The 22,536-nt window shown below is 29.6% G+C and overlaps 1 protein-coding gene across 4 annotated transcripts; it reads right to left on the reverse strand.

Annotated features, from left to right (window-relative positions):
- Positions 1-329: 329 nt before the first annotated feature.
- Positions 330-20,726, reverse strand: LOC106783829 (sex-lethal homolog). 4 transcript variants are annotated; one of them, XM_014742730.1, is made up of 7 exons: positions 19,908-20,726; positions 18,211-18,711; positions 17,945-18,120; positions 17,718-17,831; positions 16,951-17,111; positions 7,304-7,597; positions 330-709 (listed from the first exon to the last, which is right to left on the reverse strand). In XM_014742730.1, the coding sequence occupies exons 2-7, from the start codon at positions 18,418-18,420 to the stop codon at positions 645-647; spliced, it is 1,020 nt and encodes a 339-aa protein (XP_014598216.1). In that variant the 5' UTR covers positions 18,421-18,711; positions 19,908-20,726; the 3' UTR covers positions 330-644. The 4 variants fall into 4 exon arrangements, with proteins under 4 accessions (XP_014598216.1, XP_014598218.1, XP_014598217.1 ...); XM_014742732.1 differs by having other exon boundaries at positions 18,211-18,528; positions 19,908-20,725; XM_014742731.1 differs by lacking the exon at positions 19,908-20,726 and adding an exon at positions 19,440-19,523.
- Positions 20,727-22,536: the final 1,810 nt, after the last annotated feature.

Raw genomic sequence — 22,536 nt, forward strand, 5'->3', positions numbered from 1 at the left:
TATAAAATATTGACATACTATAATATAATCTTTTATCCGAAATGGCACGTATGAATTGAAATAGAAAGATTGAATTGGGATGAAAAAAAAAAATTAAAAATGAAAGAAAAAAAAAGAACGTAAGAAAAAACCGGGAGAAATGGATTAAACTTTTTCTCTAATCTCTTAAATCTTAAACAAATCCTCTCGACATAGAGAGAGAGATCTCTTTAACTTATGGCAACAATTTTACGCAACAGTAAACAATTATTCGTTCACGTATGTGTGTTTGATATATAATGAAAATTAAAGTTTTACCTAGGACGATCATTTATGTATCTCTTATTTTGTTTCCGCGCGTTCCGTTGATTTTTTTTTTTTTCTTTTTTTAATAGTTCCGTGAGGTAAACCAAATTTTTAATCGGCAAATTCACATCCCTCGATGAATTGCGTTAGAAGAAGAAGAAGAAGAAGAAGATGCTTTGTAAAGGAGATCCAAGAAAGTATCATAGCGAATGGTTGTAGCCTTTTCTTACCTCGACCCCTCTCTCTCTCTCTCTCTCTCTCTTTTTCTCATTATATGACGTGGTGTGACAGAGGATAACAGCTTTCTTCTCTCCTCTTGAGTCTTTTTAATACAAAACATACGTGCGACAGATGCGCGTTTATTTCACAGCACGACGTCCCGATGTATCCATGTGAGTTGAGAACGGAGAACGTTGAGGTTTTGCTGAAAGAAAACGACGTAGTAGATAGATACACATTAAATAGAGTGAAAATAAAAAAAAAAAACAGAGAAAAAAGTGAAAAAAAGAAAAAACAAACAAACAAAATGGAAATTTATAAAGAAAAAAAGAAAAGGAAAAAAAAAGAAATAAGAATAATTTTCTGTCTGGTCAAGCAACAACAACAACAACAAAAAAGATGTGTTAAGAGTTAATGAAAGATAAACGGGTGTAAGTAATAAAACGGAAAGAGAGTGTGAGAGAGAAAGAGAGAGAGAGAGAGAGAGAGAGAGAGAGAAAGAGAGAAAGAGAGAGAAAGAGAAAGAGAGAGAGAGAAAGAGAGAAAAAAAAAATAAAAAAGGGGGACGAGAAAGATATATAAAATTATCACGACTAACGAACCGGAGAAAAATTCTTCGTAAACGGTGTGTCGAGAGACGGAGGAGGAACACTTTTTAACACAGACGACAATTTTTAAGCTTCACTTTTCGCGTCCGCGTTCGTACGTAAGCCAATAAGCTATCCGATATAATGCTCCGAGTTTAATTTTAACAAAATATCGATTGTGTATAGTATCTTTTTTCTTCTTCTGTATTTTTACGTATATACAATAGATATTTGATGAACGTATTACATTGTGTGTGCATAGGTATTTATAAATGTATTTATGTATTATGTATATATGTGTGTATCTGTGTGTTAGTGCGTATGAGGAAGAAATTTGTTCAAATTTCAAGCGGTCAAGCAGAATTAGTTGAATTAATCTTTAACTCGTAACACACACTTGTTTTATCACGGAAATGTGTGGCATGATCAACGTGTTGGTTGCCGCAGGAAACAAAAAAATCTCTGAAAAATAATTGTTAAAACCTTAACAAAAATTTCTATACAAACGTCGATCGTTGATTGCTTATTTCGAGGAACGAAATTATTATAAAACGCATGTTACATGTGTTTTCACGATAAATCATGCGAGATTTCGGAAAATTCAGATTTAAAAGAAAAAAGAAAAAAAAGGAGAACAAACTAAGCAAATATATAAAGTTAATATAAAATTAATTATTCTTATATTTAGATATAAATATTTTAAATTGATGAATTTTTAAACGCTTTGTTGACCAACTATGTATATTATGAAAAATCATTAAAAAAAACGTTTAAAAAACAAAGGAAAATTGACGAGTGGTCACTGAAATACTAATAGCTTTTCAAATTACGTAATATTACATTAAAGTGTTTTAATAATTACGTAAAATTCCATGCATATATGCAATTACGTATATACTCCTCGTGATACCAGTCAACAAAGTGTTTTTCGTTGTAAGATAATCTAAAAAAATAAAAAAAAAAAACAAAGGTTCTGTTAATTCTTAACATAATTTTAATAAGCGGAAAGTATAGCGGCCTTGATGATATCGAAGAGAGAGAGAGAGAGAGAGAGAGAGAGAGAAAGAAAAAAAAAGAGACACCACACATATACACACGCGCGAATACACAAACACACACTATTATCCTCTTTTATTCTCAATCCAGAAAATATTCTTCGTGCATAGCTAAATCCATATGCCGAAAGCATAATGATATCTCGGTCTGTGGCAGCTATCCGCCCCTTCCTGTTTCCTTCTGACGAGTTTACCGTCCTCGCGGCTAATCTTTAGGCCGCAGCATCCTGTGGGTGGAGAGATTATGCCATTTATAAAGTTTCCCGCACTAACTCAAGAATCCTCAATCAACGAGTGCTTCTCGTACAGCTTACACACGTGCGTTTTCCACGTTTTAACACCTCTTGCTTTCTTTTTTCCTCCCCCTTTATTTTCTTTTTATTTTTTTCTTTTCCGGAATACACACGTACTATTAATTTTTGTTCTCGTGCATGCATGAAATTCGAGTGTTATTTCCTTCAAGATTCCTTAGAATTTTATCTTGAGTGTATATATATATATATATAATCTTGTTAAATCTTTCATACGTGTGTTACAAAAGTTGTTTTATTATATATATATATATATACACAGATATCTTTTTCTTCGAGTGTGATTTTCAGTTACAATTTGTTGGATTATTTTAGTTTCTAAAGAGAGTATGTAGAATAATTTTCCGATGATATCGTTTGATTCATATTTTAAAATCCTAATTCTCCTGTATATATATATATATATATATTTTTTTTTTCTCTCTCTCTCTTTCTTTCTTTCTGTAATGCCATTGTATATTCAGGTATACGTAAAATATATATAGTACACGTCTATATTTTTCTAATCATTTTTAGAACAGTTTGAACGAATTCACTTCTCGAGACACACAAGGAACCTGTTTGAAATCGGTTACGCTGCGGCTCGTCAACGGGCACTTTGCTTTATTAAAATGCTAGCTGCCTTTTGAAGGGCAACATCGTATCCGGTGAACCTCATCGATGGATTCAATTCACTGACAGAGACACACACCAATTTTGACTACGTGATATAAACGTATGTTATGTTTCTGTGATCTGTAAGCTTTTCTTTAACCGTTAATCTGCGTGTATACGTGCATTTATATATTCGAGTGAGAGAGAGAGAAAGAAAGAGAGAGAGAGAGAGAGAAAAAGAGAAAAATAGAAAAAAGAGAAAGAAAGAAAGAAATGATAAAAATAAAACTTAATTAATTCGTATCTTCTCATATTCGTTTCAATATATACACGTATTTTTTAATCTGTCCTTTACGCATCTTCTTCCTGATCATAATTATTACTCACATTAGTTCTTCATCCCTTTATCATATTTTTGTTGTTGTTTTTATTCTCTATACTTTTTCTTATTTAGAATTAGAAGAATATTCGTAACGAGATCGTTAATAGAATCATAGTATTTATTCAAATTTTTGGTACATCCATTCGTGCGAAGTCATAAATTTTAGAAATACCTTTTTGTTCGTTATCTTCATATTGGCTCTGTTAAGTTGACGTTTAAATCTTCCTTTGTGCAAGAAATGTTTCTAAACGGAAGCAGATATTATAACGTTGCACATCGATTTCTTTTCATTTTCTCTCTTTATTTTGTTGTTTTTTTTATATATATATGTATTTTTATTTTTTTTATTTTTTTTTGTATATTCGGATTTATCATTTATTTTCTCGTGTCTTTTTTTAATAATCGTATATAAAAACGAAGCAGCCTCTTGACGCGCTTACTTCGTTTACTTCGTTTTTATGAAAATAAAAATGAGGTAAGACGACTTGCGAACACGTTAAGATCTCCTACGTTAAACTCAACTATAATTCTCAACTTTATTCTCTTCGTAAACCGCATAGCAATGTTGTTATTGTCGAAGGAACAAAACCGTCTTTTAAATAACAAATCCCTTCATCAATAATATGATCTTCGATCCACGCACCCACCAACATGCCACTTTTCTAATGCGATATATCCTATATTCAAATATATCATTTAATTGTGAGAACTTTTTTGTCTTTGTATAATAATAATAATAATAATTATTATTATTATTCTTAACATTTTCTCGCAATTATATATTCTCCTATTATTATATACGTCCTATAAATAAATGTGGACGCATTTATAATCTTCAACGATTACCAACGACAATAAATAATGTTTAGAAAGTTTTCAAAATGTGTTGTCTATGTGGAACGTGTATATGTATATGTGTATGTAATGTGTGCACGCGTGTGTATGTATGATATCAAATGAGATATCAAATATACGATAACTGCCGTTAAATTATTATTCTAAAACGTAATTAAATATAATTTAAACGTCTATTAATCATTTTCTTTACAATGATGAAACGTTTATTGAATTTCTTCTACCCTGTTAAACGAATATCTCCGATGTTTAAAAGATAGTGCACAACCTTCCTTTATATTATTTTCCTAGCATTAATATGATCTTAAAATTTACTAAACGAAATTGAAAAGGAAGAGAGAAAGAGGAGAGAGAGAGAGAGAGAGAGTGAGAATGAGAGTGAGAGTGAGAGAGAGAGAGAGTGAGTGAGAGAGAGAGAGAGTGAGTGAGAGAGAAATAGAAAGAATGATAGAAAGAAAGAGAGACAAGAGCAATCCGTTGCAGTTAGCAAAGGTACCGTAAACGTGACTTCGATACGTTGCAGCACGCTAGCTTAAAATTTGTCCCTATATAAAAAGTCAGTCTCATTTTCTATAAGATATCGCAATTAATACGTTTTTCCCAATATTTACATACATGTATCGCGGTGCACGAGGATAACGATGGTAAATATTGAAACTTTGTACTTTTATGTCACAGTTCGTTAATAAACAATTTAGCAGGCATAATGAATTAAAAAAAAGAAACAAAAATAATTTCAAACATCGCACATTTGGTGTTACAAACTAAGAACCTCGTTATTTATTAAAAATTTTCTTTTGGTTTCTATTACAATTGAAAAAAAAATAAAATAAAGTAAAGAAATAAAATAATGAAGAAAAAAAGAAAAAAAAAAGCAATATCGACAGCATAGACGAAATGTTTCCATTATAATTTAATGATTAAAGATCATTAAATAATTATATTCAAAAATTTCTTCTCTCTAGTTTTGGCTGTTTTTTCATACACGATTTTTGTCTATCTTCTTCTTTTTTTTTTCTCTTTCGATTTAGTTATAATTTAAAACAAAAACTAAATGAAACGGATCGACGAGACAAATCATTGACATTAACATTAAAATACAAGTGGAAGTAGATAAAAGTATTATCTTATCGCGGGATATAAAGTCATAAGCTTAAGAAGATCATGTTTTTTGCTAGTAAAGTATCTAAGTGTTCTATCCCTCACGCGTAAATTCAATACGTTATGTCAGAGCATATATATTACTAGCAGCTAATTAAAAACGAATGGGAACAGGAAAAGTTTATTCGATGTAAGTTATTTTTTGTTTTGTTTTGGAAAATTAATTGAATTTCTCATTTTTACCCTGAACACAAGTTAAGAAAGAAGTATAAATAAAAATTAACTTACATCAAATTATTTTTTCTAATAATAATAATAATAATAATAATAATAATAATAATAATAATAATAATAATAATAATAATAATAATAATAATAAGAACGTTATGGGCGCAATTACCAAACATCAGAATATATATACTATATTAATACAATTAATATAATATATATTAATTATACCATCGATATCCAACGTTGCATAGAATCAGGGAATATATTTTGACGCTTGAAGCTGACTCGAATAAAACTTTTCTTAAAATTGAAACATCGGATAAAGTTTAAAGTTAGAACCATTAAAAATGAAATCTACAACAACATGTATATAGAACTCTTTTTTTTTTTTTTTTTAAAGTTTTCGCTTAACGATTTTAGCCCGAATGCGGACACGTTAATTTTAAAATGTGTATCACGGCATGGGCTATGCAACGGGATTTTAACACCTACTTTTTATTTATTACCATTCTTTTCTTTTACTTTACGAATTTCTTATGTTTTGTTTTGTTTGTTTGTTTACTTATTATTACATATAACGCGAGCACTGACATAGTTTGAAAACGTAAGAATGTATCGATCCTTGCTAGCTATTATAACCCCGATAATACGGAATGGACGTTCGAGCGATCGTAAAGTTTTCGAGGGATAGAGTAATTCGTGTATATACAGTGGCTTACAGGATTATTAGTATCCGCATCTACTGTTCATTTTATATAATAGATATCTACTTGTGATACAAAGCTTCCAAATTCTTATACATAGAGAAACCTATTTTAAAATTATTCTAATCTCAAATTAATATAAATTTTATTAAAGAGAGAAATATTATTTTGTGAACATTTGACATATATTGAGAAACCAATTTTTTAATTATTTAAATAAAATCATATTTATCCAACGATGAGATTTATTGACTCGTTAATAATAAAATTTATATCAATGTTAAATTTAATAATATTTAAATATATTGTTTTTTTTCTGTTAGAACTTGAGAAAAAAATATCAGTTATTTAAAACACACATAGAATAAATATACGAATACTCCTGTGACTCACTGTACGTGTGTGTGTGTGTGTGTATGTGGCGCGTGTTTACGTGTACGTGTACGTGTTTGTATGTGAATTAAAATAGAAGATAAGAAAGTAGAAAGAAATTAAGATCGAAAAGTTTAATTTACAGCCCGAAAAAAATGGTATAGATCATTTGCGGCCAATAGTTTGTAGGAAGAACAAAAAAAAATGAAAAAAAGAAAAAGAAAAAGGGGGAAAAAAAAATAAGAGAATAAAAAACCCATAAAATGCTAAAGACAAGGAATAGCCCGAAAGCACTTGACGATCACTCGAAATAACAAAGTTCGTTTCCCGACGGATAATTAAGATCGATCGTCTTTAGGGTTTCCTGTATGGGGTAAAGATAGTGACGTGATAGTTATGCTTGATGGCATAACTAATTCTGCCATCTCCGTAATCGCTGCTGCAGTCGTTGTCGCCGTCGCAGTCGTCGTCATCGTCGTAGTAGTAGTAGTAGTAGTAGTAGCAGTAGTAGTAGTAGTAGTAGTAGATAGTATAGTCGCAGTGCTTGTCGAGTTCTTGTTCCTCGATGGTCACCAAAAATGTGGCTGGACGTATCCACCGCCCATACCGATCGGATTGAAACGATGCTGATGTAATTTTTCCATTCTCATAGCACCAGGGCCTCCTCCACTTCCGATAAATCCACCGTGATGCGAACCACGACCAAAGCCCCCTCCTCCTCCGGTTACTCTGCCAAGCATTCCTGGTCCACCACCTCCTCCACCTCCAATACCCATTCCCATCCCTGGTGGTCCTCCGATGCCACCACGTCCTCTTCCACCACCGCTGCTATTGAGGCTTCCGCTTACACCACCACCACCACCACCACTAACGCCGCTGCTGCCACCGCTGCTTCCTCCTCCTGAAAGACCATCCAATCTTCGTTAACGCACCTCCTTTCTCTTCTCCAGGATCACTCCACGTGAAATCGCTCACTTTATTCGTCTCATATTATTTTTTGTCAGACGTTTAACTTTTCCAATTATTTATTTTATTCTATTTTTTTTTTTTTTTGTTTTTTTCTTATTTTTCTCATATTGCTTTTGCGTTTCTTTCTATTTGATTTCATTTGATTTGATTTGATTTGATTTTATTTTGAATTTGATTCTTCATCATTTCAAATATTGATGCACTGGCAACGCAACGGTATTTTTCGAAAATATTTGTCTCTAAATCTCATTTATACATATATATGCATATTGTATAATGCATTTATCTATATAAATATTATATTTTGGCGAGTACTACTGTATTTGATTTCGAAGGAAAATTACATTACTCTATTTCGTTGCTATAGAAAGTGATCGATTTGACATGCAATGACCTTACGAGTACCAGTGACCGAACACGGAAGAGGGGGACAGTACTTTTCCCTTCTTCCTATGATCGCTTTGGCTATCGAGAAAGCTTATATTTATATATAGATTTTGCTCTACATTAAGTCTAATGTATAATAATATGTCTATATACATATTAAAAAATATATGTACATATACATCAGTTTGTGTGTTTGTCTTTTTGTGTGTACTATGTACAAGGATTGTAACAGAAAAAATGACGAACGCGTGCGAAAATTTCGTATCTCACATTTGAAAATGTGTGTGATCGTTCCTGAAAGATAGATATTTTCTTTTTTTTTTTTTTTAAATAATCGATATAACAGTAGAATTTTTCTATTTGCATATGTCATCCTATCCTCCTCTTCTATGTCATCATCATTGTATGCAATTTAATCGATTTTCCTCCTCGTGTAACTCATTTATGCATTACATTATTCATCTCTATTCACTTCCCTACGACGCTTTAATTTTTATATTTAATAATCCATTGAAATAATGTCGAAAATAAAATTGGGATGGAGGTGGTCTTGTTTTACAATAAATCACAAGTACCATTTATTTTCTTTCTAATGTTTTAATCAAATTTAACGAGAGCGACTACAGATTCACGTAAAATTTTCGTGACTGTAGCAACAAGGATTAAGAAAGGTATAAGATAATACTTATGCAGGAAAATTTTAAGAACAAACTTACGCGGCGTACCGTACTTTTTTTTTCGCGCGCCGATTATTTTAATCGAAGTATATATTATTATTATTTTTTTTTCTTGTTTTTTTTTTTTGTATTGACGATTTTTTCCCTTTTTCTATTTCTTTGCAAATTTATCGATCCAGACGCGGATAGATAGACAAAAAGGTAGATAGGTAGATTAATGGATTGATAGATAAATAGGCAAATAGATAGATAGATAGATAGATAGATAGATAGATAGATGGAGAAATAGATAGATAGATAGATAAGACTATAATTTGTATATCGACGAACATCATGCAAACGTATAGCATACTTGGCGTGTGATTTTCTTATTGTAGCATTCATACAGACAGAAAAAAAAAAGTAATATTAAAAAGCTTATATAATATACATCAAAATACATATATATATATGTATATGTATCAGTTTAAAAATCGATTTTAAAACTCTTGCTCTTAATAAGAGGAAGTTCGTTTATAGAAAAATCTTATCGATGATTAATGAGATCGAAAAACATTATTGTAAGTACACAAATAGAACGATACAGATATTAATTAAAAGAGATGATAAAAAATCGTCAGTACAAAACGCGATACAATTCATTTATTATATTGTTTTTTTTTTGTTTGTTTATCTTCTTCTTCTTTCTTCCAATCATTCAACAACCGAATTTTCCATCGAAATATTCGCAAAACATATGATGAACATTGGTTTTTTGACTACTTGTATATACATATACAAATGTATGTATATATGTACGTATAATAATATACAATATACACACATTCCTTCGTTTCCGCTAGAATATCAATTATTATATATCGCGTGTATTTTTAATACGTAAAGTTGATCTGTTTTACTTTTTTTTTTTTTTCTTCTTTTAATAATTTTTCTTTTCACTTTTCACGAAATATTTTTAACAGAGTGTCACAGCGTAAAGCTACGCTCGTGTGACCACAAGTCGCTGGACTTACATTAATCAAAATCGATTTACAGAGAGCATTTATCTTTTTATAATGGAATTACGCGAAAAGAGAAGAGAAAAATATGTTGAATATATTATTGAGAATGTCGCAGGCATTTTTCTAGACGCGTTCGTCTATTTTTCATCAATTTTTTTGTTTTCTTTTTCTTTTTTTTGCAACAGCAGCATGCCATTAAAATTACGTTCTTCCTTTCGCTGTATATATTTGAAAATCAAACCAAATCGTATTCATATTAATGTAATTGATTGAAACACAAAGAGGAGAACGGGACATGCATACGTAATGTATATATATATATATATATATATATATATATAATACATTACGTATGCATATATTTTGAGCATCGTTTAACATCAATTTCTCGATTTACAACTATGTATTTTTTTGTATCGACAGTCCCTTTTTTGTTTTTTACTGTGTTCACATTTTATTTTTCATTCGGCGTTATTTTGTCCTTATTTCTTATCACAGCCATCGTTAGCACTACCGGACTTCGATAATATCATTTCACCCGAGCTCCATCATCAACCAGTTTTAAAAACCTTACAATTTACTACTTAAATTAGAATCCTCTAACTGCAACTTCCATCAACTTATTTACAACGTACATATCTCTAATTAATGTCGTACGAGTTAACGTGTCGCATTTTTATTTAAAATCTAAACAATTATTTCTTTCGAATAAATGCACAAATAAGAATATGCCAAGACATTTTCTTTTCGAAAAATAAATTATATAATAATTATTTTTTAAGAGACATATATTCAAAATTCAATATCTATCATTCTATTTTACAATAAAATAACATAAAACATTAGAAAAGTCAAATGTTCCTAGATTATTTTCTAAATTATATACTTTTTCTGGGAATTTTTCGAAATTTTGTTGGTTGAATAAAATTTTTTTTAAATTCGATAGAGAAAAAAGAAAAGGTCACTGTTCATACAATAGAATCCTATGAAAAGAGTAGTTGATTGTGAAAAATACCCCAAAAATCCTTTGGTCTATTCAATGCATACACGCATACAAGTGTTTGTGTGTCGCGTGCGTGCGTGCAAGGTCAAATACTTTCATTTAAAAGAATATAGGGGTTTGTAAAGAAGAATAACGAAAGTTAATGTAGTCGCATAGAAAGTAGCAGAAGAGAAGCAGATTTTGAACTGGTCAGCCGAACAGACCACGTTAATTTTCACAAATTCTCTGTACGTGTATATATTTAAATAATAGTAGATGAAAAATGCGACTCGAATACTCGGTATGTACGATATTAAATAGTGGCATGTGTATATTTTCTCTTAAGATAATTTGGTCTATAAGATTGATAATGAAAATTTGATTTCCGTTAGACTATAATTGTGCCTTCGTCGATCGATTCGTCTGCTTCTTTCTCATTTCCTGTGGTTGTGCAGTTGACGATGTAAAATTTCAAGCTTTGTTTTACGCGATAACAACAACAACAACAACAACAACAATGAACGCAGTGAGACGACCAAAAGTAAGTAGAAAAAGAATTGCGCATACATTATACATATATAAATATATTAAACAAATTCAATTGCATAATACAATAGGGCCTCCCATATTTGCCATTCTCGTTTCGTAACGATGTTAACATATTTAATCTTTTTTTTTTCTCGTATCGGAATTTTTGTTATTTAAATAACAATGAGTGCATACATTATTTTATATACACTTTCTCTTATTTGGTCAAAGAAATTTTAGTTATAACTTTGTGTATGAAGCTAATAATAGTGATAGTGCAGCAAAATTATCAAGAATGCATATTTGTCAATCTACGATCTCAGATATTAATAAATAAAAATATGAAATCAAAAATTATGTGCTACATGCAGATTTCTTGGATGGATACTAGTAGAAAAAGTTTAATTAATCTAAAAAATAAATATGCATTAGCAAATACAAGCTATGCTAATCAGGTGGATTTAATTTGGAAAGTATATTGCCACAAAAATGTTGGAAAGAGTATTTCCTCCACAAATAATTGTAGAGGATGTTGAAGAAGCTGTTAACTACATTGCCATAGCATTTTACCAGCTTGTGATGATTTTAACAACAATGATATCATTTTTATATAATAAACTTTATGCAAGCAAAAATAGCAAACAGAAGCATGCCTATTCATGCTGAAGCATTTGAAAAATTTAAAAGAGAGCTTCGATGGTTTAAAGTACAAAAAGAATATAATTCCATACAATTATTTGTGTTAAAAAGCCTATGCAATTTAACATTTAAAAAGATATAGGATTTTTAAATATCTATATAAAGTGTCGATATAAAAAGTGATATCCAAAAATTCCCTCATCTATCTATAATTACAGATACGAGAGGCTCTATTGTATTTTGAAATTAAATAAATTTCAAATCGCATATTGGCCGAACAATGGAAGTGCGTCAAATACCAGGGGCATTCGCAATATTAAATTCCCTAAAGCTACGACTCTCTCTCTTTTTTTTCTTTCTCTCCATTATTATCCAATAATTTTGATCATTTATACAGAGTGAATCATATTACATGACTTGTTATTTTACTCATTATATGAATAGTTATTTTATATCTATATATATATTTGGACTTATTCGTAAATTTCTTTCATTCAAACTGAATGTCCAAGAATAACAGTGATTCTCAACATTTTATATTTCATAAAAGTTCCCCATTAAAATGTATACATAACTGTATAGATACTCATTGTATATATATATATATTTTACCATACATTCCACATTGAGAATCCCAAGCTTATAGAAATATATGTAATAAATTCTTCAATTTTCCAATTACGTGTGATAACGTCATACAATTCAGTCTGTATAATGATCTCCATTCGAACAAGGTGGATTATATTATATGAAGAACAACACGACGTGCTATCGTGAGTTTTACAACAACGTGTCTCTCTCTCTCTCTCTCTCTTTTTCTTCCTTTCTTTCTTTCTCTCTCGATCAGCCGATGTAGAAGATAATATATATATATATATATATATATATATATTACTTCGAACAATATCGAATATATGTATTTCTAACTTTACGTAAAAAAATGGACGATTGTCAAAGTCAAATAAGATATACATATATATGTTTCTTCTTATGTTCGTGATCCTATCACGAACCAAAGTCAATATTATTAATAATTCGATCGATCATTAAATACATTGATTAATAAGACAATCACCGTTAACAAGAAAAATGCGATTGATTAATAAATATTTATCTGTCGTTACAACGAACGACGGAACAATAACTACTTATGCATCTTTTTTGTGTTATCATTATTCGTTTTCTTTTTTCTTTCTTTCTTTCTTTTCAATTTTTTTAACAACAAATTCTATCGCATTTGAAGGATACCACCTCAAATGGTGGAATATGTGCAGAAGAATTACAAAAACTAATATATAAAAAATTAAACGAGAAAATGTGTTCTAACATTAATATCCTGAGTTTTATGATAAAATGTTCTAGCCAACACGTACGTACGTACATCATACATACGCACACACATACACGCACATCGTTTAGTGATTATTCATTCAACAAAGTATAACATCCGACGATTGCTTCAATAGCTCGTGAGATATACATAAATTTTATATATATATATATACGTAATATTTTTAATAACAATGAGATTCGTATAATTTCGCAAAAGACGCGTCGTTGTAACATTATTCAATATCTCCTTGATTAATAGACCACGTTAAAGGTGATTATTGTTACAAAAAAGTGTTAAACATATATTACGTATATAGATATATGCTTTAGGTGTTGATTTGATCATACGTCTAACTACTATAATCTCATAACATTGGAATCATGGATCTTAACGATAAACTGTACAACATTCATGCTTAAAAATTATTATTATTATTATTATTATTATTATTATTATTATTATTATTATTATTATTATTATTATTACTATTAGCGAAAGAGTTTTCGCAGTTTGATTGATCGCACCATAACAACATTGTTACATAGACGTTACATAAGTTTTTTATTGAAGAACATCATTGAGATTAATTGGAACAATAAATTGCATTCCTTCATATCAAAAACAGTTAATCGTGTATAGATATTGTAACATATGCATTAGCAATGTATAAGTAAAATCTGAAAAGATCTATAGATCTATTCGTATGATCTCTTCAAATCCTAAAAAATTTTTGAATGATAACTAATTTTCTATCTTTTTTTCCTTTTTTTTTTCCTTCCTTTTTTTCTATTTTTTGTTTGAGATTTAGCATAAAGTCATAAAAGTGAAAGCTGCAAGATTTCAAGCTATTATTCGATTATGTATATGTGATGTATAAATTAAAGTTACAGAATATGTGGGAAAAAAAAAAATAAGAGATAAGAAGAAAAATAAAAAAATGTTAGCAATTCATTTTGTTATCACATTCCAAAATTATAATAACATTCCGAGTAATATTTCAGTTTCTTTTTCCTATTTGTTTGTCTTTCTTTCTTTCTTTCTTAATACGTATGCATATTTTCAGAGCATGCTGTGTCATTTAAATCACAATTATCGTTTAATCATGAACTTTGAAAATTATTATGTACGTCATTAGCGTTATGTTGAATTTTATAAGCGTCTGTTTGCTTGTGCTACTACAAAAAGCTTTAAAAAAAAAGAAATATATTTATATATATATGAAAATGATACTATCTATAAAATTATAGAACAAATATGATAAAGATATAATCGTCAGTAAAATTGTTAACTTTACATATCCAATTTCATCAAACTACAATAGTCGTATTAAATTATTTCTCTCGCGCGCGCGACTGTTTTAGCAACTAATAATTTTCTAAAGTTTGATTAAATGTGTGTTTATTGTTTTTAATGCAATTCCTATATCAATATTTATCATAGCTGAAGTTTAAAAATTAACAATTTTGTTTAGATAAATAATATTGCGTATATAATTTCAGTTAATCTAAAATAAGAAAAGCAACGCTTAAGTTATTAAATATTTTTTTTTCTTAGTACTCTTTTAGAATACTTAGAAATCACTTTTATGTGTCAGTTTCATAAAATGTTACAAACAATTAATATCTCTTTTTATATTTTAAATTTCATAAAAATTCGCAATAACAACTGCAAGTAATAATGAAGCATATATATGAGAGATTTCAACAAAATTAAATACGTTTATAATCTTTTATAAAGATAGTGGTCATAGCGCTGATATTTATTCCTGGTTGGATATAGGCGCTCTCCTTTGAAGATTGGTAAGCATAGAAATAAAAATGAAACATTAAATGAATATTTTTTACTCGAATTATTCAAAGACCTTAATTGTTCGATACAAGACACAGCCATGCACTTAGAATTATAATCAAGCGGGCTTCTCACCGATGCAGTCACAGCCCAATTATCATAAATTAGCATATGCATATTACAAATAAATAGCAGGCAATTTGGTAGACTGATATATTTCTAATTATAGAATTTAATATATATATATAAATATATATATATATATATATGTATTAAATAAAACTATCACGAGTGACAGTATTGATATAGGATACATTTGTTTATAATAATAATTAATTTATAACAGATTTCATATAAATATACTGTCGTATATAGTTATTTTCAATATCTCAAACTTACTATTTTTAATAGTTTTTTTTTCTCGCGCAATATCTTTTCGATATATAATATCTGTCCTAATATCATACGCACGCAATGCGCACTTAAGATTAATAGGAGAATGGGTTTAATGAATATACAAAATAGTAGTAACTATTATATTTATACCAAAACTATACTTCGACCGTTTAGAATTTAACAAAAGCAATGTATTTGAACATAAATTGTGATACAAAGGAAACTATTTATATATATATATAAATTAATATATATATATATAGATACACGAAAAGTATGAAGTTATAATATAAATCAACTAAATCTATGTTTTTTATGAGACACAATTATACATTATGTTTAATATAAAATATAATTTTCACGAAATAATAACTCATAATGAGGAATAAATTTGTTAAAGATTAAATTATTGACAATATTCTGTATAACGAAATCGTATTGACATTTTAATAATCACTTAAAAAATAATTACGTTTTCATTTCTTCACACACAAGATATTTAATCCACAACACTATCATTGTCCGGTTTTTTGTTGTTTTCTTTTTTTTGTTAATATTACTGATGAGAGAGAAACATATTTTTTTTTTATAGTGCATAATAAACACTCATAGAGGAAACATATTTCACACTAAATCATGCACACTATTATTAGAAACTGATAGAAAAATGTCCGAAAAAATTTCGGCTATGGCAAAAGTTGCTGCAGTATATTGCGCACGATAGAATTATAAAGAACACTTTTCCATGTAAAAGGGACTAGTGCGATAAATCGTTGAAGTCTGATCTACAGGCAGCCATCTTATCTGGCAAAACATTAAAGTATTAGATATTTTATCTACAGTAATGCAAATATAAAATTCTATGCAAATATTTATTATATATATTAGCATACAATTTTATATATGCATTACTATGACATATATATACATATGTATGTATAAAGAGTAGATTTGCAAAAGATCTTAAATACTTAATTATTGATTAAATGAAAATCAATTTTATTCAAAAAGTAATTAATAAATAAATGTGCCGGTTACTGGACTGTGAAATAAGTAAAAAAAATTGTTTAAATTTATTTTATGATTTATTTTGTAATACGAGTAATTTTAATGTAAAATAAATCATAAAATTCTTTTTTTCAATTTTTTGACCTAATCCACTGTCATAATTACCAGCACAAATAAGTTACATTCATACTTAAAAAGTATGTAAGATAATGCAATAGCCTATGAAAATCTTACAATATATAAGAAATATCAATGTATTTTTGTTATTAAGTAACTAAACCACACCAAGAGGATAGGAATTACTTTTCCGACAGTTACAATATATAATGCAATCATTCATGCGCCATTAATCAGAGAAAGTGTAAAGCGCAATGCAAAGCACCTCTGACAATAAAAATACATTACTACATTATTTTATATTTCTCTTTATTAATTAAAGTAATATTATATTTTTTAATTATATTTATGGTTTATTATTTCTACTGTCAGAATAATACTAAAACTAGGGCATATAAATATAATATAAATTACTTTTAAATTACTTACCTCTACTTTGATTGTAGCCAGCTTGCCAACCTGCATAATATGCTGCTTTTTGTTTTCCATGCTCTTCTGCTATCTTTACACTAAGTCTTTCTGATCCACCTTCCGGTACGGTACCATGAAGTTGTGCGATAGCTTCTTGTGCTTCTTCACGTTTATCAAATCTTTAATAATAGAATAAAATTGTTCATAAAATTATTTTTACTACTTAAGTTCAATTAAATATCAATGCTAAATATGTTATTTACATATCTTTAATAGAAAATATATTAGCTAATGAATTTCTTAGTTATTTCTCTTATGTAAGGAAATCATTAGTACTAATTCTATATTCAGCCTACATTCAGTTAGTGACATACTTTTGATACTATTTTCAACAATAAAGCTATTCTACACAACCTGAATTTTCAGTTATATGTATTTTAATAGTTAACTAGAGCAGCAATCGTAAAGACATAAAATTGAAATTATAGTGGTCAGGCCAAGAATCGTATAAAAATAATTTGGCAACAAATATCTTATGTATAGTAAATAAATGTGTATTATGCGCGAATTTAGATTGCATAATGATACAATTAGTCTCATTTCTAACAGCTGTTATTCTTGACTATGATCCAACTTATATCGTTAAATTCATATGCACAAATTTTATACGCACTATAAAAGTTGACATATAAATCGTTTTCCAATAAATAAACTCACAATAAATAATATTATTAAAGCTATAATTTATAGCATACAGTTTTCAAGTGTTAACTAAAAAAACCCACCTGACAAATGCTACGCCTCTGGGTAAGCCGGTAAGTTTGTCCTTTAAAATGTTTTTCTGCACAATATTTCCAAACTTGCTAAATATATCATCAATTTGACTTTCCGTGATATTTCTATAAAAAAAGAAGAAAATATAAATATATAAAACTAAAGATCAAGAAGTTTATATCATTTTTATATTATAATAATTGTTATAACCATATGAACTTGTGTATTGAAAATATACCTAGGTAAATTGGTGACGTATAAATTGGTTTCTTTAATTTCTTCTCCAGATGGACGAGCAAAGGAAACTTTTAATCGCTTGTTTTGTACCTGCAGACCATTTAATGTATTTATTGCTGTCAAAGCATCATCCGCTTTTGTATAGTTTACGAAACCAAAACCATAACTATAACCGGTCTAAAAAAGTTAAAAAGAAAATATTTTTAATAAGGTTGTGAATACTTCGAAAATAATGTAGACAAATATATATATAAATACTTGACGTACTTTGTAGTCTTTCATTACTCGGCATGATTCTACAGGTCCTATCGTGACAAATAAGCTGTAGAGATCCTTCTCTGTCATACTTTGTGGAAGATAATTAATAATTAAATTTGTCCGTGGCTCATCGTTGCCTTTTGTATGCTGCTGAGATTGTTGTTGTTGTTGTTGTTGTTGTTGTTGCTGCTGCTGCTGTTGCTCTAGCTGATCAGTCATTTTGATAATGTTTGTCCAATTTCTTCACCTTGTTTCAAGACTCTGCTCAGACTTTAGAGCAATAATACCAATTCCAAGTTTCCTGGCTGGGATCGCTGTATACTCCGACTGATTTAGCCCAATGAAACCATCGACGGGGTCAGCAAATACAAAAAATATAAACAAATTCATTACTACGTTTTCCCCGTGCAATGCCATGATCGTTGATCGGTCTGTGCCCTTGAACGTTTTCACTTTTTTAAGTAATATAAAATAAATAGAAAATAAATGTGCATATTTATGATGGCAGACCTGTGTACGAGAAACAAAAAACAAAGGCAAGTAAGGACCAAACAGAATTAACTTGAATAAATGAATAAAAAAAGCCCAAAATATATTGTACGTTCCTTCGTAACGCATGAACATGCAAATTTATGCTAAAACTTTTATTACTATTAATGATAAGAAAACAACTTTATTGTTTCGTTACAAGTAAACAGAAATGTTTTCCTACTGGTGTGCACTGGTTTGTGTCAGCCATTTGGTATAAATCTTAGTTTGTATAAACCAGCTATTAATAATGAACAGGAATAAAATAAATTGACTTATACGTTTTTAGTGGATATTTGCATAAAAATTTTCAAAATTTTATGGAAATATGAATATTCCAAACAGAAAGAAAAATGTAAGAAAATAATTTTACTACAGACTGGTTGAACAAATTTTGGGAATGCATCAATGAAAATAGACCCTTTGTAATGACTATTATAAATGTTAATCATATTTTTTACATACATAATAACTTATATAACTTATAGTAATTAAATAATAAAACAAAGATATTACTATTTCATAATATTGAAAAAGAGATTGGAAACACTTATAATTCAAGCGCAAAGAAGCACGACTGGCACAATACCTTTGGAGTATTATGGAATGTAACTATTATCAAATCGATATTATTTGACAACAATGTTCTCGTGTAACATTAACTATTCCTAAACGTATTACTAAATGCGCAAAAAGAAACTCCCTCGTACCGTTTATGAAGTTCGCTCGGGAGCAAGCTTTCGGTACACTAAAAACTTGTAATGTACAAATTTTCACTGTAACATAAAGACAAAAAAAAAGAAAGGACTGGATATTTCGAGAAAACGGAAATTCGTCGAAGGTGACGCTTAAGAATCTTTGGACAACTTCTCATAGATTTTAAATAACACATCTTGTTATTTAGAAAATTGTAGGTTATGATTGAATGAAAATTTATTCATAATGAAACGCTTTGTCCTTATTTTGAAGAATCCCGGGAGAAGCGAATAACCCGGCGGACTAGTGAATCGACCAAGCCGATAGAGGGATGATAGCAAGAGGAAGAATGGGGAGAGAAGGGAACACAGGAAAATGAAAGGAGGGAAGAAGAAATGGAAGGGGACAGAGAGGAGAACGAAAGAAGGGAAGAGCGCGCAACTGTAGCGCAAAGAGAAAGAGGAAGAGAGAGATATACCTACCAAAAAATGGAGCAACGCTGAAACAACAGAGGAAGTGTAAGAACGTACAATAATGTTCGCGCTTTAACACATTAAAAAGTATGACACTAGTGAAATTAAACCGATTTGTCCAAAGTAGCACACAAGACCACACGCGTTTATTACCAAAGGAAAAGAACTAGCTTGCGTAAAATTATGTAAGCGCCTTTCACCATCGTAGAAACACGCGTCGAAACATTATCGGTTAGCGTTGGATTGTATGGATATAACCGCTGCGTTTCCTCCTCCGCGCACTTTAGTCGTTTTGGAGTATCACGGTCGTAAACGTTACCGTAAACGAATATAACTTAGAAACGGCAAAAGGATGAAAGAAGGGAGAAAAAATATAAGGAAAACCGTGAAAGTAAATGAAGATGTAATGGATACCGTCAGAAACACGTGAATACGGAAAACGCCACTGTTGAAACTCTAACGGGCAACTCCGCGTGCCATAAAGCTCATATTCGCTTCAAGCCCAGCCCCTGACCTATCTCCATTTCACCGCCCTCTTGCGGCACGCGGCATTACACAAATTTCTATGTATATGCACTCCAATACATTGCAAATAGTACCGTCGATGGCACTCGCGCATGCGTGTCCATTTTGAGCATGCGCACAATCAATCGTGTACCATCTACGGCCATTTTCCAAGAAAAAGCAAATTGGAAGGGGAAAAACTGTCCCGCCTAAAATTCTCCTAACGCTTTTATATGTCGTTTGAACCTCTTGCCAATTTTTCAAAGGTTATTGCATACACCAATATACGAATCTTGCAATAAATGGAACGCAACTCTATACATCGTTTCCCTAATTTTTTGTTTGTTTCTTTCTTTTTTTTTCTTTTTTTCTTATCGAAAATTATATCAACCAAAGACAGATATTAAACATTAATGTTTCTTGTCAACGTTCGTAAACATACTTTACTCGATTCTCCAGAGCAACTTTAATTATTTTTCAATCAGTACCCAAATTTGTAGAGATAATTTTGAAACGCGGGGACACTGATGTCTTTTGAATTTTGGCCAATCATCATGAAAATACAATAAATTTGTAATTTCGATTGGCAAAATATCATATAAGACGACCTTCGCGTTTTAATACCGTTGTTATTTCAGTAAATCTATATTTATAAAAGAATTAAAAATCAAGGAACATCGAGAGGAGAAGAAGAAAAAGGATATTGAAAAATTTGATTGAGATTTCTAACTTTTTTATATTTTATAAGATATTTTGCTTATCTAATTCATCAAAATAAACGATAATAAAATTATTGAAAATATCCTTAACTACAAATTTGATTTTGATAAACAGATCTTATACAAAAAAAATAATTAACTCAATATTTATGGTACACTTTTTCTGAATATTTTAGTTTTTTTTTCTATGCTGTATATTATATCTAGCCTAACCAAACAAACATACCTCGATATTTTATTCCAGGGAAAACCAGCGATCATTGCAATAATCGCATCACGTTTGGTATATTGTTCACCTATATAATAGCTTCACTCGTTTTCAGACTTCTACCTTTAAATATTTTCGTGGAAAACGAAGAAACGAGGAAGCTGTATATGCGTATTATTTGTAATGGACGACGAGTTATTAAATTTATCTTCTTTTGTTTCATGTTACACAAGATTGCTCGAGCAACAACTGCGCATATTAACAAGAAACTATTCATATCGATCGGATATCGATAATTGATATTGGTTTCTCTCTGAAAACTTACTTTAAAATAATATATAGGTAGTTACTACATGTCTATATATTCTTGTTCGATAGTTTTGAACGTAACTATTAAAGGTGCTTCTAATATTTGAATATTGTCATTAACGAATTAACTGTATTGATTCAACTATAAACGATAAATAATTCATTATTGATCATTATATTATCAGTTAAAACGATCGATAAATCAATGATTTCGATTATCATACCGCATCTCCTATTAACAATAAACTTTCTTAATAAAATATTCGGTTATTTAATATCGTTTTTTTCGATTCTTTCAACTACGATTATTTTATTATCTCGAATTGATCTTCTAGAACAATATCATACGATATTAACACCGGATTAAATGAAATTGTTCCTTTATACTTATATACTGAGCCACGAAAAACTAGCCCAAATTTAGAGCACCAGTATAAATACAAAAATCAAATTTATACGTACACTTGTCATGTTTTCTTTTTTTTTGTATAATATATCATTATTATATCAATAGAACACAAAGAAAAAAATATCACAATGAGAAATGGGATACTTTTCCATGGCCCACTCTGTAGACAAAAAAAATCATTTAAAAATTTTAATTTAACGTAAACTTTGATACAAGAAATTTATCGAAGATCCGTTTCATTGACAAGGATGTCCTATATCGTAAAAATAACTTTATACTTTCATTGGTTTTCTCGTATATTATTACACTCTAAGCTTACACTGATACATGCGATGTGCATAATTATATATAAAGGGGGAAGTAACAGTTCATCATTAAATACTCTCTACGCAAAATTTATTTAAAAATAAAATAATGAATTACGAAAATAATAAATAAAGAAAATTGTTAGGTAATAGTATTAGTAATTGTTAAAGGGATCTGGGAAAG

This window comes from Polistes canadensis, unplaced genomic scaffold (genome assembly GCF_001313835.1).
Source record: "Polistes canadensis isolate GaletaPanama2010 unplaced genomic scaffold, ASM131383v1 scaffold_26, whole genome shotgun sequence".
NCBI classification, from domain to species: Eukaryota; Metazoa; Arthropoda; class Insecta; order Hymenoptera; family Vespidae; genus Polistes; species Polistes canadensis.

Excerpts from the sequence above, each read along its gene's own strand:
- LOC106783829 (XM_014742730.1), bottom strand. The coding sequence starts at position 18,420 with ATGACTGATCAGCTAGAGCAACAGCAGCAGCAGCAACAACAACAACAA. Across the intron at positions 17,112-17,717 it reads AGAGGCGTAGCATTTGTCAG|ATTTGATAAACGTGAAGAAG; the intron begins GTGGGTTTTTTT and ends CTATTATTAAAG. Across the intron at positions 7,598-16,950 it reads TGGCTACAATCAAAGTAGAG|GAGGAGGAAGCAGCGGTGGC; the intron begins GTAAGTAATTTA and ends ATGGTCTTTCAG.